The sequence below is a fragment of the Rattus norvegicus genome, chromosome 7 (genome assembly GCF_036323735.1).
Source record: "Rattus norvegicus strain BN/NHsdMcwi chromosome 7, GRCr8, whole genome shotgun sequence".
Taxonomy (NCBI): domain Eukaryota; kingdom Metazoa; phylum Chordata; class Mammalia; order Rodentia; family Muridae; genus Rattus; species Rattus norvegicus.
The window spans coordinates 69,337,248-69,359,435 of NC_086025.1; the positions used below are offsets into that span (position 1 = coordinate 69,337,248).

Genomic DNA, 22,188 nt, shown 5'->3' on the forward strand with positions numbered 1-22,188 from the left:
TGGATATCCTAACCCAGCTTTCTTCATTCTAAGTGGCTAGCATTACTAAGATATCCTTCTCAGCACACCTCTTCCTGTGGAACCTGACAGCTTTATAATTTAAATTTCTCTCAATCTCCCCCACCCCAGGTGTTTGCCCGGTACAGCAAATACTATTTTAGAATAAGAACAAATGATAACGAATGCAGAAAGATTCCCAACTGATTTGTTAAGCTACAAAATACTGATCCGTGAAGAAAAGCAGCAGTGGGAAAAGAAGTTAGATTGGTAAGAGAGCAGGATCTAAATTACAGACCAAGTACAGAAGACTACACATCCATGTGTGTGAGCAATCCACTAATCTACTGGGGGCCCAGACAGAGAAAGGAGAAAAGGTGAGTTTACCCTCCACTTGAGCTACATATCTTTCTCCCACTCTCGCACATGTGAGCTCCAGGTTTCCAAGCTTTTTGAACTCAGACCAGGACTTATAGCACTGGTTCCTCTGGTTCTCATTTACACTTGGACTGGAACTATACCAGTTTTTCTCAGGGCTAGCTTACAGACACTAGATCATGGTGTATGTTTCTGCCTTCATAGTCACGTGAGCCAATTCCTGCTTTTTAAAAAAAAAAAAAGTCTTGGGGTTGGGGATTTAGCTCAGTGGTAGAGCGCTTGCCTAGGAAGCGCAAGGCCCTGGGTTCGGTCCCCAGCTCTGAAAAAAAAAAAGAACCAAAAAAAAAAAAAAAAGTCTTTTTGTGTTTCTCTGGAAACCCTAATACATGCACCCTCCATGGTATCAATACCTACCTACTTAGTGAGAGCCTTCCTCTAAGAATGGAAGTATGAACCATAACTAAAGAAACTAGAAGACTCTGGTTCCTGAGATAGAGTGAAACGTAAGTAGACCTATACTATGTGCTTTCATTTAAAAGTGTCACTTCTTAAACATCAGTGTTACAAGGAACTCCAGTCATCTGTTAAAGTGAGAAACATCTCCTTTTCTCATTTAGCACAATTCCAACAAATTACCTACTGCAACTGCTGTACAGACTTTCACTCTTTAAAAAACAAAACAAAACAAAACAAACAAAAAAAAAAAAAAACAAACCTGGCTACAGAATTAGCTTTATCAGTAGCAACAAAGGAACACTAGTGCCCCTGTCCTTTTAAAGCATTTCAACAAGGAGAAGCAGGTCAGACAGGTTTCTAACCTCTAGTCCAGTGTTTATACTCTCTCACCTTGATTCCCTTATCTATCTCTTAAGGAATGTGTAGAACCGAGAAATTAAATGTAGCCAAGAGGTAGTCAGCTGAGGCTGAGGCAGATGGAGTTCAATACTGGCCTGATCTACATAGCTGAGTTCCAAGACAACCAGAACTACATTTCTTATTTCAAAAAAGAAAAAGGATAAAGGAAAGAAAGGAAAGAAAGGGAGGAAGGAAGAGAGAGAGAGAGAGAGAGAGAGAGAGAGAGGGGGGGGGGGGGGGGAGGGAGGGAGGAAGGAAAGAAAAAGAAAGAAAGAAAGAAAGAAAGAAAGAAAGAAAGAAAGAAAGAAAGGGGAAGGGGAAGGGGAAGGGGAAGGGGAAGGGGAAGGGGAAGGGGAAGGGGAAGGGGAAGGGGAAGGGGAAGGGGAAGGGGAAGGGGAAGGGGAAGGGGAAGGGGAAGGGGAAGAGAAGGGAAGGGAGAATCGATTCAAAACAAAGGTGTCTATACCATGGGTAAAAGCCACATGTCCTAAAAGCCTAGTAAAAGTACTACTTTGTTGTTGTTTTTAGGATTTGTGTGTGTGTGTGTGTGTGTGTGTGTGTGTGTGTGTGTGTGTGTGTGTGTGTGTAAGAGGGTGTCAGATCCCCCAGAGAGCTGGGAAGTGAAATGGGAGTCCTCTGGAAAAGCAATGAATGATTCTTAACCTCTGGACCATCACTCTGGTTCCCTAATTAGTTTGTTTTGACACAACCTGAATGTATTTAATTTGACATATTGTTTTCTTACACTTGGTAAAAATTATAAAAGTTGAAGATTTGCAACATCTAACCAACACTCATAATACTGATTTATATAAAAATTAGTTCTAGGCTCTAAATAATCAATTTATGAGCAAAGCATCTTACAGTCTTGGAAGGCTCAATCCATACAGATTTAGAAAACGTTGTATTGGTCACAGTCCTAGTACAAACAAAAGCTCCTACTGGAGAGCTAGCTCAGCAATTAAAAACACTGGCTACTCTTGCTGAGGACCCATGTCCTATCCCCAGCATCTACATAGCATTCATAATTGTCCATGTAACTCATTTCCTAGGGAGCTGATGCCCCCCTTTGACCTCTGCAAGCACAGGCACAATACACCCAAACACATAAAATAAAAATAGTTAAATCTTTAAGGAGGAAGAGGAGAAGAAAAAAAGGCTATTCTCAGTTAACTAAATTAAAGGGTGTACTTAGAAAGTCAGTGATTGGGTTAAAAATGAAAATCCAATGAAGATTAAGCTACTGCCATCCCTTAGGCAAAAGCACAAAGGTAGTTGGTCCACTGCACTCAAAGGAATAAACACCAAATTTTTCTCTCCTCTAGATCCAACATCCAATATCCCACACTAGGCCCTCAAATTTGACTAAACTCAACTAAAAGTCAACAAACAAGAGGACAACAAAGGCAATTCTTAGAGGTTCACCTCCTGAATCACAAAGAAGGGTGAATGAAAACTGGACCTGGGGCTGGAGCAATGGCTCAGCAGTTAAGGACACTTGCTGCTCTTGCAGAGGACCTAAGTTCAGTACCCAGGATCCAAATGAGAGATAGCTTGTGATAACTCCAGTTCCAGGGATCTGTTTTCTGACCTCTACAGGTTGAAAGTACACACATTGTGATGTGGTACACATGTGGTGTCAAAAAACACTCACATACATAAAATAACTAAAATAAATGGGGAGGGGGGGCTGGCGTTAAGATCTCTGTATTATGCAGTTCTGCCTGTCCTGGAACTATGTAGACCAGACTGACCTTGAACTCAGAGATTCACCAGCCTCTGCCTCCAGGGTGCTGGATTAAAGGCAAGCACCACCATGAGGGGCCTGCAATGTTTAAAACAATTCCTGGAGGGTATGGCGAAGGTGGCAAACCAAAATAAATACCCAGCATCAGAAGAGAACATGGGAGCCAAGACCTCAACCATTTTAGTGATAACAATACTCTAGGAGGAGTCTGTGATCTCAATTACAAATACAGACACATCAATCACTCCAAACAAAAGTTACAAGGATAATGTGAAAACAACCTCTAATAATGTATCTAATGAAACCGAGCATTAGCTGAGGTGAAATGTAAGATAAGCTGTGTCTGTCTCACTGGTACCTTACACAATGTGTAACTTATAGAAAATTGTATTTGCTAAATAAATGCTTTAGGTTTGCAAGTGTGATGTGTTATTAAATGAGTGTTTTTACATGTAAAATTTTAAACCATAAAAACAATATTTTTTACTCTACAAGTACTATAGGATACAATAAAATGTTAATTATGTAAACTATCAACACAACAGAATTTCAAGAATTACAGATTAAAAGTATCCTATTGATAAACATCTCCTAATCGTGTACCTAAATGACTTATAATTCATTAGAGGTAACTTTGGAAATGAGGAAGGCTAGATTTTTTTAAAAAATGTCTGCAGACCAGGGATAGGGAGACAGCTGTTAGTGAGTTCATTCCCCACAAACCTAATTTTAAAAAAGAATGGTATGCTATTGAGTTCATTCCCCCAAACACACACACAAATATATATCCAAACAAAAAGTTTACAGATTAATACTTCAAGAAAAAATTCCTGATGGTGGACTTTCCCTTATAATATGAAAACCAAGTTTATGTGTGTGAGTGTGCGCGCGCACATATTCTCTAAGAACTCAGATCATCTAGCCCTTCAGACAGCAGAACTTCAGTCAAGCCGTGAGCCTTCTAAGCATACAGAGTCTGGATAACAGCTGCTAAAACTTGTTTTCTTAAGTCTAACCATTTTTTTTTCTAATTTTCCTACCCTTCCCCACACCTTTAAAACAAATTCATTACCCCTATTCAGCAGGAAGAAGTTGCAGAGAGTCATCATCCCAATTCCTTGGGTTTGGGTGTCTGGTTATGGTTATTTTATAAATTATAGATAGGCTGTCATTTTAAGGGATAATTTGGAAATGGTCATAATTTTTAACAAGGAGGAAATAATATGGGATGGATTACTAAATTTATTCTTAAACAAAGCATTGTATAGCCATAATCTTACATTGATATTAATCTTTTATAATCTATTTTATCTTTTGATGCAAAATTGAAGTTATAATTTCTTACATTGGTACTGAATTTATATATTGATACAGGTTTAAAGTTTTCACTGGTACAAATTTTTATATTGATATAAAATTTGAAATTAATTTAGTACTCTTAGATAGGCAATGTGCCTGTGCAACTAATTTAAGAATACAAGGCTTAGACCCAGTCCTTCTAATAGCTGCTATTACAAACTGTTTACAATGATTAAGTAATGCAAATTAAGGGCCAGCTAGTAAACTCATAGTCATATTAGATTCTGATTTAATTATAATAAGGCGATTTCATTATTATTCAATTAGAAATAACTAAGAGTAGTCAAGGTTTAACAGTTCAGATATACCTTATATAGTCTTCAAAAGCATCAAAAATCCATAGACTATGGCATTTAAAAATCAAGAAAGATTTTAATAAGAAACATGTCGGCTCCTGCGTTACCCCCTCTATGGTTCAAAGAAGACATTGAGCATCATAGCCTCCATATGCAGTTGCTCCAGTTGTGGCAAGAGAGCTGCTGGGCAAGAATTGCCCTAATTCATCTATAGACAAAAATTACTGTCCAGGAAAGGACACAAAATGGTGGGATAGTCAACAGCTTGGGTCTGACAAGACAGAGTAAGCTAGTCCTTTGCAGTTCCTGATTCACTTAAGGTCTGTCAAATGGCTCTGGACCAGAAGACTGAAGACAGATGATACTCCAACATTTTGAGGAATAGGCAACTGTCCGGGTAGTTAGGCATCTCTGAAAATTATTTAATTTTATATATATACTTTTATACACACACATATATATGTGTGCTTGTATATATGTGTGTGTGTATGTGTGCGTGTGTGTGTATATACATACACACACATGAACACACACTGTCATGTCAAGTATCTTTTTTAAAAATTATATTCAATTGTACAGCAATTTTTCAATGAGGAAATTTTACAATTCACATCTTTGTTTTTATGACCTTTGGTTTTTGCCCATTTAAAAAAGGCTTACCCATTTCAAGACTATACTTTTAAAATTCACAGACTGGTGATAGCTAAGTGAGCAAGGTACTTGCCACCAAGGCTGACACACTCAGCTTAATCCCTGGAACCTACATAGTAGAAGGAGAGAACGTCTACTTATGAGCAATGGCACAGCACCTACTTATAATTAAACAAACATAATTTAATGAATTTTGGGGGAGGGAGAGGATTAAGGTCTCACTGTGTAGTCCTAGCTAGATAGAACAGGCTGGCCTCAAAGTGGCCAATAGCTATGTTCATTTGTGTAGCCCCCACCCCCATTCATTAACTTGGCAAGCTTTTATTATTCTACCTTCAATTTTATCACCTTTTTATTTTGCTACCTTCTATCTGCTGTAATTTCCATCCTGTATGTGTGTACGTAAATATGCAACATTTTAGTGAGTGCCCGTAGAGTCCCTAAAAGGATGTTAAATCCCCTGGACCTAGAGTTCCAGTCAGCTGTGAACAGTCTGATGTGAGTGCTGGGTTCCAAATTCAGATCCTTTAGAAGAACAGCAAGCACCCCTGACCCCAGAGTCATCTCTCCAGTCTGAAATGGCTTTTCTCACCAGTATAGCCAGTCATTTGGAAATTTGGACTACATTGTTTAAATACATAAATTTCTTGAAAGTAAATATATGTTTTCAGTCTTCTTACATTTATATAGCTAAGACAGGCCTATCTCTAGTGATCTATTATTAAAACTAGAACAAATACCTTCACAACATTACTTATAAATATGGGAGAAAGGGGACAAATCATTAGCATAGACAAGCATCCACTTTTAAAAAATCCACTCCAAATTTGAGAAGTACAATTTTCCAAGGCCATATACATACCTTCTACACCTAAGATACTTTCTATGATTCCCAGAAACAGAAACTACAAAATCAGCTTAAGTTACCCCCACATGCCAAAGCCTCCCAAAAAAGGTAGGTCTTGAACAACTTCACCTACTACATTTACCTATATAAGCCCAGTTCTTTCCTAGAAAGTAGAGCAGAATGTAATTTTAATCATATCCATTATAAATAATAGTCATTACTGATGAATTAGAAAACAGTATACTGCTATAAAAGGTAATATTCATGGGGCTGGGGATTTAGCTCAGTGGTAGAGTGCTTACCTAGGAAGCGCAAGGCCCTGGGTTCGGTCCCCAGCTCCGAAAAAAAGAACCAAAAAAAAAAAAAAAAAAAAAAAAAAAGGTAATATTCATTCAGTTGGGGGGGAATGATTAAAAACATTCTGGCTAGCGAATTCCAGTCTCTTTTACATATTAATAGGGAGAAAGTAGATACTTAACTATTGACTCCTAAGGGGCATTAACCTAAAGAATATCTGAAAAGCAGCCACTAAGGTAGGGGATAGTTAAAAAGGTCTAAAACTGTGGAACCACTTCACAACAACTATTTTGGTGGAAATATGCCTTCTAGAGCTGGAAGTGAGGGTTAAGGCAAGCCTAGAAATGGAACTTGGGAGTATTATTAGGGTGATGTGTCAAATCATAACCATGGGTGGAAATCACCAAGGCAGTAAATAGAGAAAGGTGGGAAATTAGGCATGTGGCATTCCAACATTAAGGTACAGGAAAAGTGACAGGAAAATCTCTTAGTAATGACACTTTAAAGAGGCAGAGCCTGTTAGCTTATCTTTATCAGTTGATTCATCCAGTTGATTCATCGCGCGCCCCCCTCCCCCCCGCCAAGTATGAAGGACACCTTAAAAATGAAGAGCAAAAAGGGAACAAACTGGGAAAAGAGGGAAGAAATGACAGGTGCAAAAGTAACAGAACATATAAGATATAATCTATTTCCTGTTGAGGCTGGAGGGTATTAACACACTTCCCAACGGGTCTAAAAAAGGATTAGGATGTAACTATCTAGTACCTTATAATCATAGTACATGACAGAAAGGGACAATAAGCACAAACCTTTGGGTTATTGAAGATTTTTGATTATATATTTGATTATATATTAGTGAGCGATGTCAAATCACCACACACTAGTGGTGTTTAAAGCAACAGGTATTTACTTTCTAAATTCTGAGATCAGAGGTGGGGCTGTGTTCCCTCCTATACTCTTGAGGAGATTCTGGTCTGTCCCCCCTCTAGCTCTGGGTTTGGTTGTATCACTCCAATCGAAGTCTCCTGGTCACCGCCTCCTCCCATGTCTTCTATAATTTTCTGTTTTCACCTTAAAAGGACATCTACCTCTGGATTTTGTGGTACCCTGGACCTTGTTTTAATGGATTCCAACAGATGGGGGAGCAGGCCTTAGAGGTGGTAGCAGGACACTTCATTTCCAATGATCTTGCTGGGATTTCTTCTGTTCTTTACCAAGCTAGGCATAGTAGGACAAGGTGCTATCAATGAAAGAGCTCCTCTGCAGAGCCCTGTCTTAGTAGCCAGTGCTGCACATGCCTAATTAGTTTACACTGATTCACTGTCATAAAGGGCTGTACACTCTCCATCTGACAGGCTACAGGCGGGGAAAAGGAAAGAGGCACAGAATAAAGCAGAACAGAGAGGCCTGGTACCTTTCAATCCAACTCAAAATCCTGCTACAGCAGTGCCAACTCTGTATATGGCTTCAAAAGGTTTTTTGTTTTTGTTTTTTTAAAAAGAAACCTACCAAGGTGACAATAAAAAGACAAAGAAATCTCTGCACGAAGGAACATGCCATACAAAATGCTCTTAGAGCCGCACTCCACTGTGGGGTGAGAGGATGAAAGCAGCCTGTTAATCATACTGGAGTGACATAGGGCGTGGACTAAATAAAATTTATTACAAAAATTAGTTTCACTTTATTTCTTCAACTGGAAAATCTTAACTCACAATTGTGGCTCCCAGTATATTCCATAAATAGCTGCCTTGTGCTGAGAATGTGGCTCAGCTGGTAGAGTGCTTTCCTAGCATGCACAAGGCCCAGAGTCTGAACCCCAGCACCACATAATCAGAGTTTATAATCCCATAACTTAAGAGAAGGAGAAGGATCAGGACATGCCCGCCTGGGCTATGTGCAATGAGAGAGGAGAGAAAAGAGAAGGGCAGAAGAGAATGGAGAGAGAAAAGCACCCGAGAGCACGTCTCACACGGTAGATATTTTATTCACTTGGCAAATACATATTCAATACTAAAATTACTTCACTGTGCACCACACCAAGATTATTCTAAGTGCTCTAAGTGCTAAGATCTTTGCATGAAGAAAGAGAAGAACCGTGCCACCACAGAGCTTACATTACCTACTATACATTCTCATGTGTGGCCATGCATAAAAATAGTAATATAAAACTTGCAATGTAGTAATATAGTAATATAATAATTACAAATGATAAGGTTTCATTTAGAAATTATCAAATGTAAGTCTGTAATTCCAGAGTAATGACAACTTGCCTTGTGATACAGTAAGTTTTAGTACAGAATACTTATCCAGAATGCTTTGTTTTTGCTTTTTTGGTTTTGTTTTAGAGAAAGGATCTCATTACGTAGCTCGACTGGCCTGAACTCTGTATGGAGACTACGCTGGCCTAGAGCTCGGAGATATAGTTACCTCTGCCCCCTGCCACCATTACCAGTTTTCTAATAACCTGCCCTGGCTTCTTGGTCCTCCCTAACTAACTTGCTCCTTCCTTATGATTCAATTTTAGAAGTCCAAGTGGCAACATGCTAGCTACTCACAACACAAGAGCTACTTCACTCTTAGGGGACACTGGAGAGGGGTGGAATATCAAGAGACAACTTCGGCTTTGTAAAGACACAGGTCTAAAGTTTCTTTTGGGCTTAAACAAAAGTAGTTTCTGTCCCAAACTATGCTTCAAAAGTCAATGCACAAACTTATCTTTTAAGCTAAAACAGCTCACTAATTCTCTCCTACTGAAACCTTCAGACAACAAAACCCTTCTAAATAAATCTTCTAAAACAAATCAACAGGGCTAATTAATAACTACTGTAACTCCAGTTCTAAGAACATCTGACGCCCCCTTCTGGACTCCACAGAAACTGCACACGTCCTACACAGACTTACATACAGGCAAAAATAACCACACACATGAAAACACACAAAAAAAAATTCTTCAGATATTACAATGAAAGCAATATAGTAATATGTATTTTAAAGGCACTCATATTTAAAATGTGTTTTCCCCACTCTCATATATCAAGTATGACATATGACAACTCTATAGAAACAATGAAGTTTCCAAGTCTTAAACACCTAAAATTATTTCAATGCCTTTTTGGTTGAAGTCTGCCACCATCTGAAATACAGATGTGCTAGGCAATGAATATTCTCCTTCACTCTTTAGCTGCACAGGTGCGCTCACTTATGTTTCAACGTTATGCACCTTCCATCATTTAACAAAGAATTGGCACAGTGACTTAAAAAGAAAGGAAAATTATTCCTAGTTGGAGGGGGAGAACTGCCTAGGTAAAGAAAATTCAGTTATTCATAACTAATCTAATTAATATTTGCCAGATAGGAGTCAAGCAGTCTCTTAGCCAGAGTGCTCCCTATATGAGCATGAGCCTTTTAAGACTGGCTATTTGTTCTGAAGAACTAGCCAGACAAATGGAATCAATGTTCTATGCAATCAAATATTACTTTAGAAATTCAACTTTGGCTGTTAGCCCAGGATGCCCAAGGACTTTTGTTTTGTTTTGTTTTTTAGCTAAACCTCAACTATAAAAATCAATAAAAGAGTGTAAGCTTAGTCATTAAGAACTGGCCTGCATTTGACAACTGTCACCTACAGTACCATCTGGAAGACAAGGAACAATCCTCTAAAATTTTCTGTTTTCTGAGTATGGAAGATATAAATGAGTAACTATGACATAAAGGTACCCAAATTTATCACAAGCTTACTCCAAGCCAAGCACTCGACTCGGGACGTTTACAAGTGATCACAATTATTTTGTCTTCTCCATTTCTCAACCTTCAGTGCCCTCCAGATGATGGTGATGACTGATGATTGGTGTTACTGTTGCTGCTTGCCATGGGGTCTAACTAAATTGCTCAGTTAGCTTCTAACAATGTTCCCACCTGGATCCTAGAGTAACTAACTACATTACAAGCAGATACTAACAAAGAGATGGGAGGCAAGTGATTAGAGAATATGTTTATGAGGTGGTATGGGCTGACTAAAAACTAAATGATTTCTGAGCTATATCTAAGAGTTTAGGAAAACCCAAGGCTTGTCATACAAATATACAAGATCCTTTTCAAAAGACAAAAAAGAAGAAAAAATAAAGGTAAAAAGCTTAAAGCTTGTCTCAAGCAAAGAGGGCGGAGGTAGTAGGATACTTGCCTAGCTTATGTAAGGCCCTATCCTCAGGACTAGCCTCATATACACCCACACAAACACCTGCCTAAAATTATGCACACATCTACATCCCATTAAAGTACAGTGGTGTCTCCAAGCCTAGCAAAGGGGAATAGGCCTTTAATACTATCAGGGGCAAGAACCTAGTGAGTTCAAAGCCAGCGTTGTATACATAGCAAGATCAAGACCAACCAACCAAGTTACATGGTGAAACCCTTTCTCCAAAAAAAAAAAAAAAAAAAAAAAAGGGGGCTGAGGATTTAGCTCAGTGGTAGAGCGCTTACCTAGGAAGGGCAAGGCCCTGGGTTCGGTCCCCAGCTCCGAAAAAAAAGAACCAAAAAAAAAAAAAAAAAGTGGTGGGGGCGGGGGCACGGCAATGACTCCTGAGTACATTATACTCACAACAACAGCAAAAGTACTGTTTGGACGCAGTGTTCAAACATGGCAAGTCAAGACCATTTACTTTCTACCTGGTGCTTAAGTATCGTTAAAAACACTTAAATAGAAAATAATATGGTACTATCATTTTGCCAGATTAAAAAAGGTACAGAAAATTCAACACATTGCCACAAATATTCAAAATTAAATTCTAACATTTGCTAGGCAACAGTATAATGAACAATTCTTTATAATTTTAATGTTCGACTGAGGCATCTCCAAGACGAGACGCCTCATGCAGCTATTTCAGTAAGGCACAGGCTTGTTTCAACTTCTAAAATAATCCTGCAATTTAAAAAAAATTAACCCTATGGGGTTCTAGAATGAGAATCGATAAAATATTAGAAAAAGTACACTCAGGTTAGCTGCCATATGCATTCTTCCTCAGAAAGACACCTTCCAATGACATTAAAATTTTCCATGGTCACATGAAATTTAAGGTTACACTGTATACAGTATTTTTTTTTAAAGGCTTGCTTTTGTTTTGCATAATTTGGTTTGTAAGTCTCAAGACTTAATACCAAATTTTTGTCCATAAAATTGTATGTACCAAGTAAAGAACATTTGAAAGTAAGGACATCGCCATTTTCTAATTATTTACATTTTGATTCAATACAGACATTTCCGTGTTAAATAAGCTTAAGCAGGCAAATATGGAAATGACTAGAATTACAAACAGAAGCAGTAGGATGTGCACAGAGACCGGTTTACAGCAAAACCGGAAAGGGAAAAAAAGACAAGTATATCGTCACACTACATACAATGAAAAGGGTCAAGAAATCCAGGTTAAAATAAGAAATAATCAAAGACTAGACTGACAGGTACACACATACCAAAGTAGAATGAGGAAGATCAAAATATTTTGAAGGCACCAAACAAGGGAAGGACAGCTTTCATGCCTCCCGTTTGCCTTTCTAGCCAACCACTAGGTTTGAAAATTGCAGCGGCATTTAAAGGCCGTCCTTTCTAACATTACCAACATTCTGCGACATTCTCAACAGTAAACCCTACACAAAGTAAAGCACCGTCGTGTATTTCTATCTCCAAGGGCGCCAACGAACAAAAATTAAACCTTTCTTTCTCCCATACATAGGCTTCACCATCCTCTTCCCTCTTTTAAGCTGCCCTTGTCTCAGGATTAATGAACCCTAAACCACTTCTTCCCATTAATGGAAATGGAAAAAGAGAAGAGAGCAACAGCAGAGTGGAATCCCAGATCGAAGGGAAAACTGGCAATTCAAAGTGGTGGCCTCACTCCGGGTGAGGGCAGGGAACACCCCGGAGGTGGAGTCCCGGAAGACCCCCGTTCACTCGTTCATCCCCAGGCCACACGGCTTTCCCCGCCGGTGCCAGAGCGTGTGCGCGATCTCCGATCGCAAAGGAGGCGGTCATCTCCCCGCCGCCCTCCCGGGCCCCAGGCGGCAGGCATCGGGGGCGAAGTCCGCGGCGCCCAGTGTGCGGCGAGGCCCAGAAAGAGTCCCGTTAGAGCCGATTTCACCCGTCAGGAATGCGCTCCGCCCCCGCCGCCTCCCTACGGCGGCCGCCCTCCGGTCTAGTCCGCTCCGCTTCCCCGGAACGCTCGGGGCAGCGCCGCGGACAGCCACAACGCGGTCGGAGCCGCAGGCCCGGCCCCCCACGTCCCGATCCACACCCCGGAGACGGCCGCGCCGTTGTCCCAGCCCAAGTAAGAGGCCTGAGCGGCGCCTCGAATCCCCATCCGTAGGGGAGCCGCCCGGCCCCTGCGGCTCCGGCGCCCGCCGTACCTCAGCTCCTCAGGGCGGCGGCGGCGCAGGGCGGCCGGTGAGCAGGCCCATCCCGCGGAGGCAAAACGCGGAGGAAGAACGGAGGACGGCTCTTCAGCACCGCCGCGGAACCTTCTCAGCTAGGGAGAGAGCTGCCGGTGGAACGGTTGCGGGCGGCCGCTTTCCCGAACTCCCCTCAGTGACTCCAGCCGGACGGTCGCAGCCGGGAACCAACACAGCAACTGCCATTCTCCCCCGCCCTCGCCCTCAAGCCCCGCCCCCTCCACCCCCTCCTGCCCCACCCGGCGTGGCCCCGCCCAGCGCGCCTTGCGTCTTGGCGTCACGCCCCGCCCCGTCCCCACCTCCTCGGCCGGCCGCGGTTACCTCTGGGACGCGGTAGTAGTTCCTTGGCTTGGGCACGTTCCCCTCGCGCTGCGCGCTCTCGCCGCCGTCCCTCCCGCGGGCTGCGACTCACTCTGAGTGCGCCGGGCCGTTGGGCGGGAGACACCCTTCTTGTAACCCCGACCCGGTCTCCGTGAGGTAACCAAAGGGGACGGCGGGAGCCGCGCCCCAGATGGAGCGCGTCCTGGAATCGAGGACCCTGTCTCGGCTTTTCGCAGCCTGTTTTCACCTCTTTGTTTCTCACTGTTCACCTGCTTGAGTGGCGCCCTCCTGAGAGCAGAGCCAAAGTGTGGAGGCCGGGTTCTGCTACTCTCAGACTCTCGGTCCCCAAAGAAATATCTCCGCCCTTGTCAATGTCTGATATAGTCAGTTACTTTGCCCGTGTGCTCCATTCTCTTCCAGCTTTTGATCCAGTCGGACACCCTTTGAACTTTTCACCTACACAAGACTTGGTATAGACTAGTTGAATAAACAGATTCTTTTCCTTTCCGAATCACATCCTCTCCTAGTTTATTTCTCTTGAAGACTTAGATCATTTCCTTAGAACACTGAGAAATGAATGTGATGGGTGCCAAAATGTCCATCCACCATCTGTTTCTTAAGCTAAATATATCACTCGATCCTTATTTTAGTGTGTCTAAACTAGAAACTAGCCAAGGAGCCATATCTTTTCAAACCCCACTTGGCCTCTTTGGTAACCCAGTAAATTTCCCAATTAGAAACAGGGTAGGTGGTTTAGTACTAAGTGTCTCTGACCACACATCTTAAAGGGAGTAATTGTGGATAGGATTTTCATTTATTGGAAGTTGAGAGCCATTATGTGCATACCTTTAAATGCTACCCAACGGCTGTCAGTACCCGATAATCTACAGGACACTTTAAGCCTATGGATAGTGCAAGAATAACTTTGCAGTATAGATGGGTTAATGGCTGCTGGTAAGGGGTTTTGAGTAAAGAATTTTGGAGAATAACAACGGTCCTGGACTCTGTCTAGTTGTCATAATTCTGGGAAATTAATTTTTTTCTGTCTTCCTAGAGATTGGAAGGGTCTGCTGTTACTAGTCCAATATGCATCTTCTGAGGAAGAGATATACCTGAAGGACATCCCCACTTAAATCTATGGAGGTACCTTGTGCTGGATAGTTTTAACATGTGAAACTAAAGTCATATGAGAGAAGGGATCCTCAATTAAGAAAATACCACCATAAGACTGGGCTGTAGGCAAGCCTGTAGGGCATTCTCTTAACTAGTGATTGATGGAGAGACAGCCCATTGGGAATGGTTCTATCACTGGGCTGGTGGTTGGGGGGTCTATAAGAAAGCAGGCTCAGCAAGCTATGAGGAGTAAACCAGTTAGCAGCACCCTCCACAGCCTCTGCATCAGCTCCTGCCACCAGGTTTCTGCCCCATTTGAGTTCCTGTCCTAACTTCCTTCAGTGATGAGCAGTGATATGGAGTGTAAGCCAGATAAACCCTTTCCTCCCCAAGTTGCTTTTTGGCCATAGTGTTCCTGGCAGCATCAGAAATCCCAAGACAAACATATAGCTCAAGTCTGACATAGACGGGGCTTTATCTAAAACAAACCTCTCTCACTCAGCCAGGGCCGAGCTCGCAGTCCAGGGTTCTCCCCAGACTTCTGCCTTCGGTGACTGCCACTGAGGCCCACTTGCTATGTCCTCTAAAGATTGCTCTGTTCTCTGTGCTGGGTGCCTTTACCTTTAGGGCAATACTCCAAGTTTGGCTGCCTCCCCCAAAGAGCACTTGGAAAAACTGAGATGCCTACGCTGCCATATATCTTTTAAACTCCTACATTCAAGACCAGCAACCACTGCTACATACTCACCATTTCTCCTTGGATTAATGCAAAGAAGCTGTTTGGTCCCGGGTAGATTTTTGCTGCACTCTTCCTGGTTTACCCGTAGTAATTTGTTCAACATTGGCTCAAGAAATATTGGTGTTGGCGCGCAAGTCCTCTGAAGAGACTGTGTGCCCGCAGGTACCTGTGTTTTCCAAGAAATATTGGTGTCTACTACATTGAAAGGTGATCAGAGCCTTCCACCATCTCGAGTGCTCTCTCTCTCTCTCTCTCTCTCTCTCTCGCTCTCGCTCTCGCTCTCGCTCTCGCTCTCGCTCTCGCTCTCGCTCTCGCTCTCTCTCTCTCCTCTCAGCTCCAGAGGTGAACACTCAGCTGTGCCACTCCTGTGCTCTACCATCATAGACTCTAACCCTCCGAAAACCTTAAATCCTCAAGAGAAACGAGGAGGGAAAAAAAAAAAAAAACTACTTTCTTTACAAATTGCATTGGTCACAGTGTTTTGTCACCATAGCAATAGGGAAACACCCAAGGCACAAAGTAGCAGAATAAAAAGCACGAAGCCCAATATTTTATTTTGTTCTCTCAAACGAATGCTAACTCTTCTGATATTTGAACATGAGGATGTTTGATGACCAGAAAAGCTTGCCAAGTTCAAGGCAGATACAGGGTCAACCAAAGAGAATCAGCACAAGGTTACGGTGGACAGATGGGTAGCTCGGAGCCAGATTACTGAATACCTGCAAGGATGTGGTAAGGGGTGCTAAGTGATTGGTAAATACCAATAGATTTTATAAACATATATAGCATCTGTGCTACGTTAGAAACCTATCATTCTGGCTACTGTGGGTCAGACCATGGCAGAGGAAGACTGAGAGGCCGCCGAAGGGATCTAATAAAGAAGGCATAGTTCTAGCCAGGTTGAGACTGTGGGAACAGAAAGGATGGTTTGCATATTTGTCTTGGGGTATAATTGCTAAGGCCTACATGGAATGCAATAAAAGTGGGGATTGGGAGAGAGAAGAGTGGGGGTTAAGTAACAACTCCTCCCTATTGGGTGCATACTAAGTGACATGCCCTGCTCTGTCCTGTTAACATTAACCCTTTAATTATCACAGGGCCCCAAAGATAAGTGTTAACAACTAATTGACAAATGAGAGGCTGAGACATGATGTGAATTGCTCAGTTACATAGCTGGTAGCAGCAGAGCTGAAATTAGACCATCTAGGCTGTCTGCTCCAGAGCTCCACCCTTCTGCCACACACCTGTCCCCAGCCCCTCCACCAGACCACAATCTGGGTGAGAATTTCCTCAGCTAATTATTCTTGATAGTACCACAAATACTCCCTCTTGTCTCCCTTCTCCTCATACTTCCCTGGCCTTCCTTCTGCCATTCTCTTTGTAGGTGTCACCTAACTCTGTAGGTGTATCTGTGACTATAAACCTGTCCCCTCTCCTCTGCCTGGCTCCTTTTACTAGTCTGTACTGGTCCTGCTGCATAAGCCAAGCCTATCTGGTTACACAGAAGCCCTAAAAAGCACTACATTATTATTTTTTTGGTCTTTCCCACTAAATTTTGATGCCTGACAGAAGGAAGCAGGGGTTGGGGACTTAGCTCAGTGGTAGAGCGCTTGCCTAGCAAGCACGAGGCCCTGGGTTTCGGTTCTCAGCTCAGGGGGTGGGGGGGTGGGGGGGAGGACGCAAAGAAGCCTAGCTGTGAACACAGGACCCCCAGAGAAACACCGATGTCTCTCCCCTCTCTCAGGCCATTATAAGCTTGGCTGAGAAATCCTCACTTTAGCCAGGCATGGGAGCACACACCTTTAATCCTAGTACTCTGGTGGCCAAGGCAGGTGGATCTCCATGAGTTTGAGACCAGCCTGGTCTACAGAGAGGGCCTATCTCTAGTCAAAACAAAACAGAAAAAAAGAAAAATCATTGTAACCTGATGTGGTGGCAGCTGCAATCCCTGGAGTGGGAAGGCTGAAGGTGAAGCGGCCAGCCTGGGCTATGAAGCAAGCCCCCCACCTCACAAACAGATTAATGAGCTAATTAAAGGGGCTGCGTTAACACAATGGCCAAATGTATGACACAAAGAACATTGTAGAAGCCTTAATTCTGTCTGAAGTCACTAGAGGCCAAGATGCTTTGTTTTAACTGAGGGTGACCTCGAACTTCTGACTCTGCCTCCTCAGTGTGGGAATATAGGCATGTACTACACAGTCTTCTGTGGGGCTAGGGTCTAAACTCGGGACCTTTTACATTCTGTATAAACACTTTACCAACTGAGCCACATCTCCAGCCTCATTGTCATTAACAAACCATGAAGGGGTTGTCTTTGGCCTTTGCTTTCCAGAAAGACATAGGAGACTCTTAGCCAGCACACCTGAGCAATGTCTTCCTGCTCTCACTGTGTGTCTAGCTGATTTCCAGACTGGCTCAGCTGTCTTTCCATCAGTGTCTAGAAGTTTCTTCTTATACAGTTCCCTTGTATAAAGTTCTTATCTGTGAAGTTGCAAAATTTCCAGTCTAGCTGTGGGTCCCTGGGAAAGTTGGGAAATTTCTGTGAACCAACCACAGTGCCAAGACCAATGTGAGCCTGTGAAAGTTGTAGCCTAACTTACTGGAGAGATGCCATGGATACAGGCCACACTGCCAGTGACTCAAGAATGTACATCCCAGTGGCCCTGTTTAATGTGGCCATCTAGAACATGGGGACAGAAATATCTACCTACTGGGTTGTTATCAGGACTGAATGAGTAATAAAGTAGCAGACTTGGCTCCCAGTTCACCATTAGAAACATTACCTATGGTTCCTAAGGTAGGGAAATTCACTGGGGTAGGGATACTCCAAAGAGGAGTGTGAAAGTGGCCCTGCTTGGGCTGGTCTCTGGTCAGGATCCTATGAGGAACGTGCAAGGAGAGGCCTTTGCTCTTCCAAATAGAGAACAGGTCCCTTAGCAAGTCCTTCAGATGGCTGAAGGCTGAGCTGCTCAGTTTATTCCATCCCCTGTCCCCTCAAGCCCCACCTTCATCGAAGGGCCCCTTTGAGGCTGGGGACGTGGGGTAGGACCTCATAAACAATTTTTAGGGTACCATTTCCCAAAGCGGAGCTTAGAGTTATTTCCAGCATCACCTGGGGGGTGCTTATTAAAATGCATTCCTGAGTCTATCTCAGAATAATGGAGTCATTATTGATGAGGCTGGAGCCTTGGGATCTAGCGAGTATTTAACAAGCACGCTGGATAAGTCATACCACATGTTTGCGAACCACAGCCGAAGAGCTTCATTATGGCAATGCACTATTTCAAGAAGTCTTCTTATACTAGATTTCTCCTTGGGTCTTGTCACAGAATGCTGAGGGGTCATGGAGGGCCCACCTACCCATTGTTCTGACCCTCTCTAACCTCTCGTGGAGACGACCTTCAGGCCACTGTTCCCAATGTCTTACCCGTCTTTCTTAATTGCCTTTCCTGATTGTAGGCCAGCACACCTGTAGGTTGATGTCTACATACAGGTGAGGGCTGGCACAAGTTAAGACGAGGCCTGTAATTGGACAGTAAAAAGTAAGGCGGGGACAAAGTTTTTGTCAGGCAGGAGAGGAGAGGAGAAAGGGAAGAACCAAGATGGAGGCAGGGAAGGACGATCCAGGTCTGTGTGGCCTTAAATGGCCACAGGTAGTTATGAATATTTTTTAAAAGATGAGTTTTTATAGGTCGATTTTATCATATTTAGGTGAGAGGTTTATATCATTATCAATCGGCTCTGAGTTTATTGTGTAGACATTTGTGGTGTTTAAATTTACTATTATAAATCTGATTGTTAAATTATAAGTATCTAGAGTTTTGATTTTACCGGGTTGTTGGGAGTTGATATTATAACCATTAGGGGGCCGATGCTGGGAATATATACAGAACACAGCCCTCAGCAGAGAGCTTCCAAAGGGTAGCTGCCGCTGGGACCGAGGGACGGTTGCTGGGAATGTGAACAGTCTCCAGGAAGAGAGCCTCAAGATAGGCGGTCTCTGTATGAAACTGGCATGGCGGCGACCCGCCTTGGGAACTAGATGGATGGAGAGATGGCTGCCAGGCTCAGAGAGTAGCCCACAGCAATGTGAGATGGGATGGAGCTTAGCAGGTGAGACACTTTGCTGACTGAGGTGAAAATACCCCACAGATGCCATGTGGCCTAACCATGTCAGCTAGTGAGGATTAGAGATTTATTTCAAATATTTTTCCACAACGGGCACCCAGTGTTGGTAACCTGGGCCAGAGACTCCCAGAGTCAAGTCTAAGTGGGGCAGGTGAGACTCACCCTGTGCTGGACAGGATGTGTTTGGCTCATTAAATCCATACCAGCATCTGTGAGAGTAGCATGCTGAGGTGTGACCAGCAGTGACTGAGGTGACCAAGTAAGTGTTCCAGCTTGCTCAGCAGACATGTTGCCTGTGGCAGAGGCTTGATTGCTAACAATATCTTCTTTTATTTTCACAGAGTCCTGGATTAGGCACATCTCAGAATCCTGGTAATGAGTCACTTCCAGGCTGACAGTCCCTTAGCCCCTAGACCACACTCTCCCCTCCCTCTCCAGCTCCCAGTCTCCTGCTGTGGCTCCTTCCTCTCATCCGCCCTTAAAGAACTCACTTTGGGTTGGGAGAGGTGGGTTGTTTGTTTGTTTGTTTGTTTTCTACTATGGTATGTGAGTTTGGGTCCTCATGAAGCATTGGTAAGAAATCATAATGGAATCTGTTGCTATATTTCCCCTATCTTACAATGCCTAAAAATATTTTTTCTTTGCTTTGAACACCTGGCATAATTGTTCCCCTTGTTTATAATTATTTGTTTTCCTCTTGTGGGTCTCTAATTGTGGAAGTGACAATCTGTCCCTTGATTTAGAGAAAGCTTAGGTCTGTATGCATGGTTCCCTCCCAGTCCATGTGTGTATATCTGACAACAGAGTCTTTAGTGTCTAACACACTGTGGCTGAGTCCTCTGTTCCCATTTCTTCCCCAGCTTCAGATTATTCTGATCGCATTATTTGCATCTGTAATTCATCTTCTATCATTTTTAAACAAAGGGGCTATCTTATTTTGTGTCTATATACCAGCAAAACAGTCCTAATTGTTAATTGTATAAAGACCAAAAGGGATTATAGCCAATGCATAGAAAACATACTGTCCCCACTTATGAAATATAATCTTAACAAATGAACAGCGCTCCAATGTTGGCGTTAGCATTCATCTACAGTCCTATCTAAAGAGTGGAAACATTCTGAACAAAAACAAACAAGCTTGGAGTTAGGCTGGATTTCAGACTGGAACTTTTTAGGTATGACTCAGAAGCCTGATTCAACGTGTATGATAAGAGCGCGCATACTGGATTGCATAGCCTAATTACCCAGCATTCAAAGTGGTCAAGCATAGTCCTGTGCTGTTGGAGAGAAAAGAGAAGAAAGGGCATGGATGGAGAACTCAGATATGGGAATCTGCAGTCCACACCCAGCGATGACCTGTGAGCAGATGTTTTTGCTAGAAGCACGTGACCTGTAACAGCCTGGGAGACTTTTCTTGCTGCTCCTGATGATGCCATGGAGGCCTGAGGGCTGGTACCCTGTGCTGTGCAGCTAGTGCAAAGCTGAGTAAAGAAGTTTATTGCAGCCAGGGGGAGTGGCACACACTTTAATCCCACCATTTGGAAGGCATAAGCAGTCAGATCTCCATAAGCTTGAGGCCAACCTGATCTACGTAGGAGTTCCAGGCCAGCTAGGGCTCTATAATGAGACATGTCTCAAAACAAACAAAGAGACTCATGTGCTGTCAGATTCTCAGAACCTTTCCAGCCAAAGGGGTGACTTGTTAATATGGAGGGCAGATGGATGACCTTACAGTATGGTCCTGTAGGCACATTCCTCCATCTTTATGACAATGATAAGCTGCCTTTTCATCAGGTCTCTGTGAGGTCTAGGTGAAGTAATAAACATGAACACTAAGCCTTTAGCATGATGCCTGGTACATAGGAACAGCCCAGAGTCTGTTGCCGCTCACAGCTGTTATTTTAAAATGCGTGGTTATTAGACCAAGTGGTTTTCATTTGAAGATGACGTGTCATGGAAAGTTTTTTTTTTTTTTTTTTTTTTTTTGGTTCTTTTTTTCGGAGCTGGGGACTGAACCCAGGGCCTTGCGCTTCCTAGGTAAGCGCTCTACCACTGAGCTAAATCCCCAGCCCCAGGAAAGTTTTTATAGAAGAAAGAAAACTCTATTCCTCCCCATAATGTCTTTTCAGAAGTGCCGTCTTTTTTTCTTCTGAATCTCGTATTATCTTTATGAGAATCTCAACACCGAAACAGTAGGGAAATAAAAGGTATTTGATGAAGGAGAAGGCAGTAGAAGAAGGCAGCTAAGTACAAAACGCCTGCTGAATCTCAAGAGGAGCTTTACAGTGCTCCCACCTCAACCCCCACCCACACCCTCACCCTCCCACCCACACCCACCTCAACCCCCACTCCCACCCCCTTCCCCTCCGCACCCAATAGGGTCTGTTCCCTAGAGCTTTACTTTAGCTGTGTGTAAGCCAGCCAGGGGACTCACTCACAATTCCAAAACACAATTCTATTTCTAGTATGGTTCCAATTTTCAAAATCCCATCTACTTTTGCCAGGGGAATCCCATTTAAAAATGTGTTAGAGGAAGGCATATTTAATAGTTATTTCCTGGTAAATGTGGTCAAAGGTCCAAAGGGCTAATTGAAAATCTAAGGGGTATAAAAAGAGGTGGCATGTAAGACCTTGAATACATTGGCTGATAGAGATTTGGTGCTAGAAGTCGGGGTGGGGGGATTTAGCACCCTTTGTTGAGTTATCAAAATTCATATTTTGGAATTTTCAGAAAACATCACAAGTTTGGAGGAAAATTGACTGTGCCAACCAGCATTCCTAAAAGCGATCAAAGAAAACACGCTTTTCAAATAGTTGGATAGCTAAGTCAGGGAGAGAAATAGCTGCCGTTGCAGGGCCAGAGATCTCAAGACAATTTTAAATTGTTCCTAGGACTTTAATATCCTGTGATGAAAAGGCAACATTTTGTACAATACATCCCAAGGACAGGAAGAAAAACTGAAACCCAGAACTGCAATGTTTCCACAGCTTTGTTCAAATAAAAACCCTCCCCACAAAA

At 42.9% G+C, this 22,188-nt stretch overlaps 2 protein-coding genes across 4 annotated transcripts in view; one reads left to right on the plus strand and one right to left on the minus strand.

Moving 5' to 3' along the window:
• The window catches only part of Rnf19a (ring finger protein 19A, RBR E3 ubiquitin protein ligase), a 39,621-nt gene extending 26,301 nt beyond the window's left edge, over window positions 1–13,320 (minus strand). Inside the window, exon 1 of one of the 3 annotated variants that reach the window (NM_001130560.1) lies at window positions 12,824–12,978. The gene's annotated coding sequence lies outside the window, so the exon portion shown is untranslated. Of the gene's footprint in view, window positions 1–12,823; window positions 12,979–13,186 lie in introns of those variants that run through there. The other 2 variants (XM_063263833.1, XM_063263834.1) reach the window with 2 other exon arrangements.
• Rnf19al1 (ring finger protein 19A, RBR E3 ubiquitin protein ligase like 1) lies at window positions 10,999–22,188 on the plus strand. The gene is made up of 5 exons (XM_039080605.2): window positions 10,999–11,037; window positions 12,246–13,656; window positions 14,241–14,329; window positions 19,511–19,675; window positions 21,901–22,188. The coding sequence occupies exons 1-2, from the start codon at window positions 10,999–11,001 to the stop codon at window positions 13,200–13,202; spliced, it is 996 nt and encodes a 331-aa protein (XP_038936533.1). The 3' UTR covers window positions 13,203–13,656; window positions 14,241–14,329; window positions 19,511–19,675; window positions 21,901–22,188.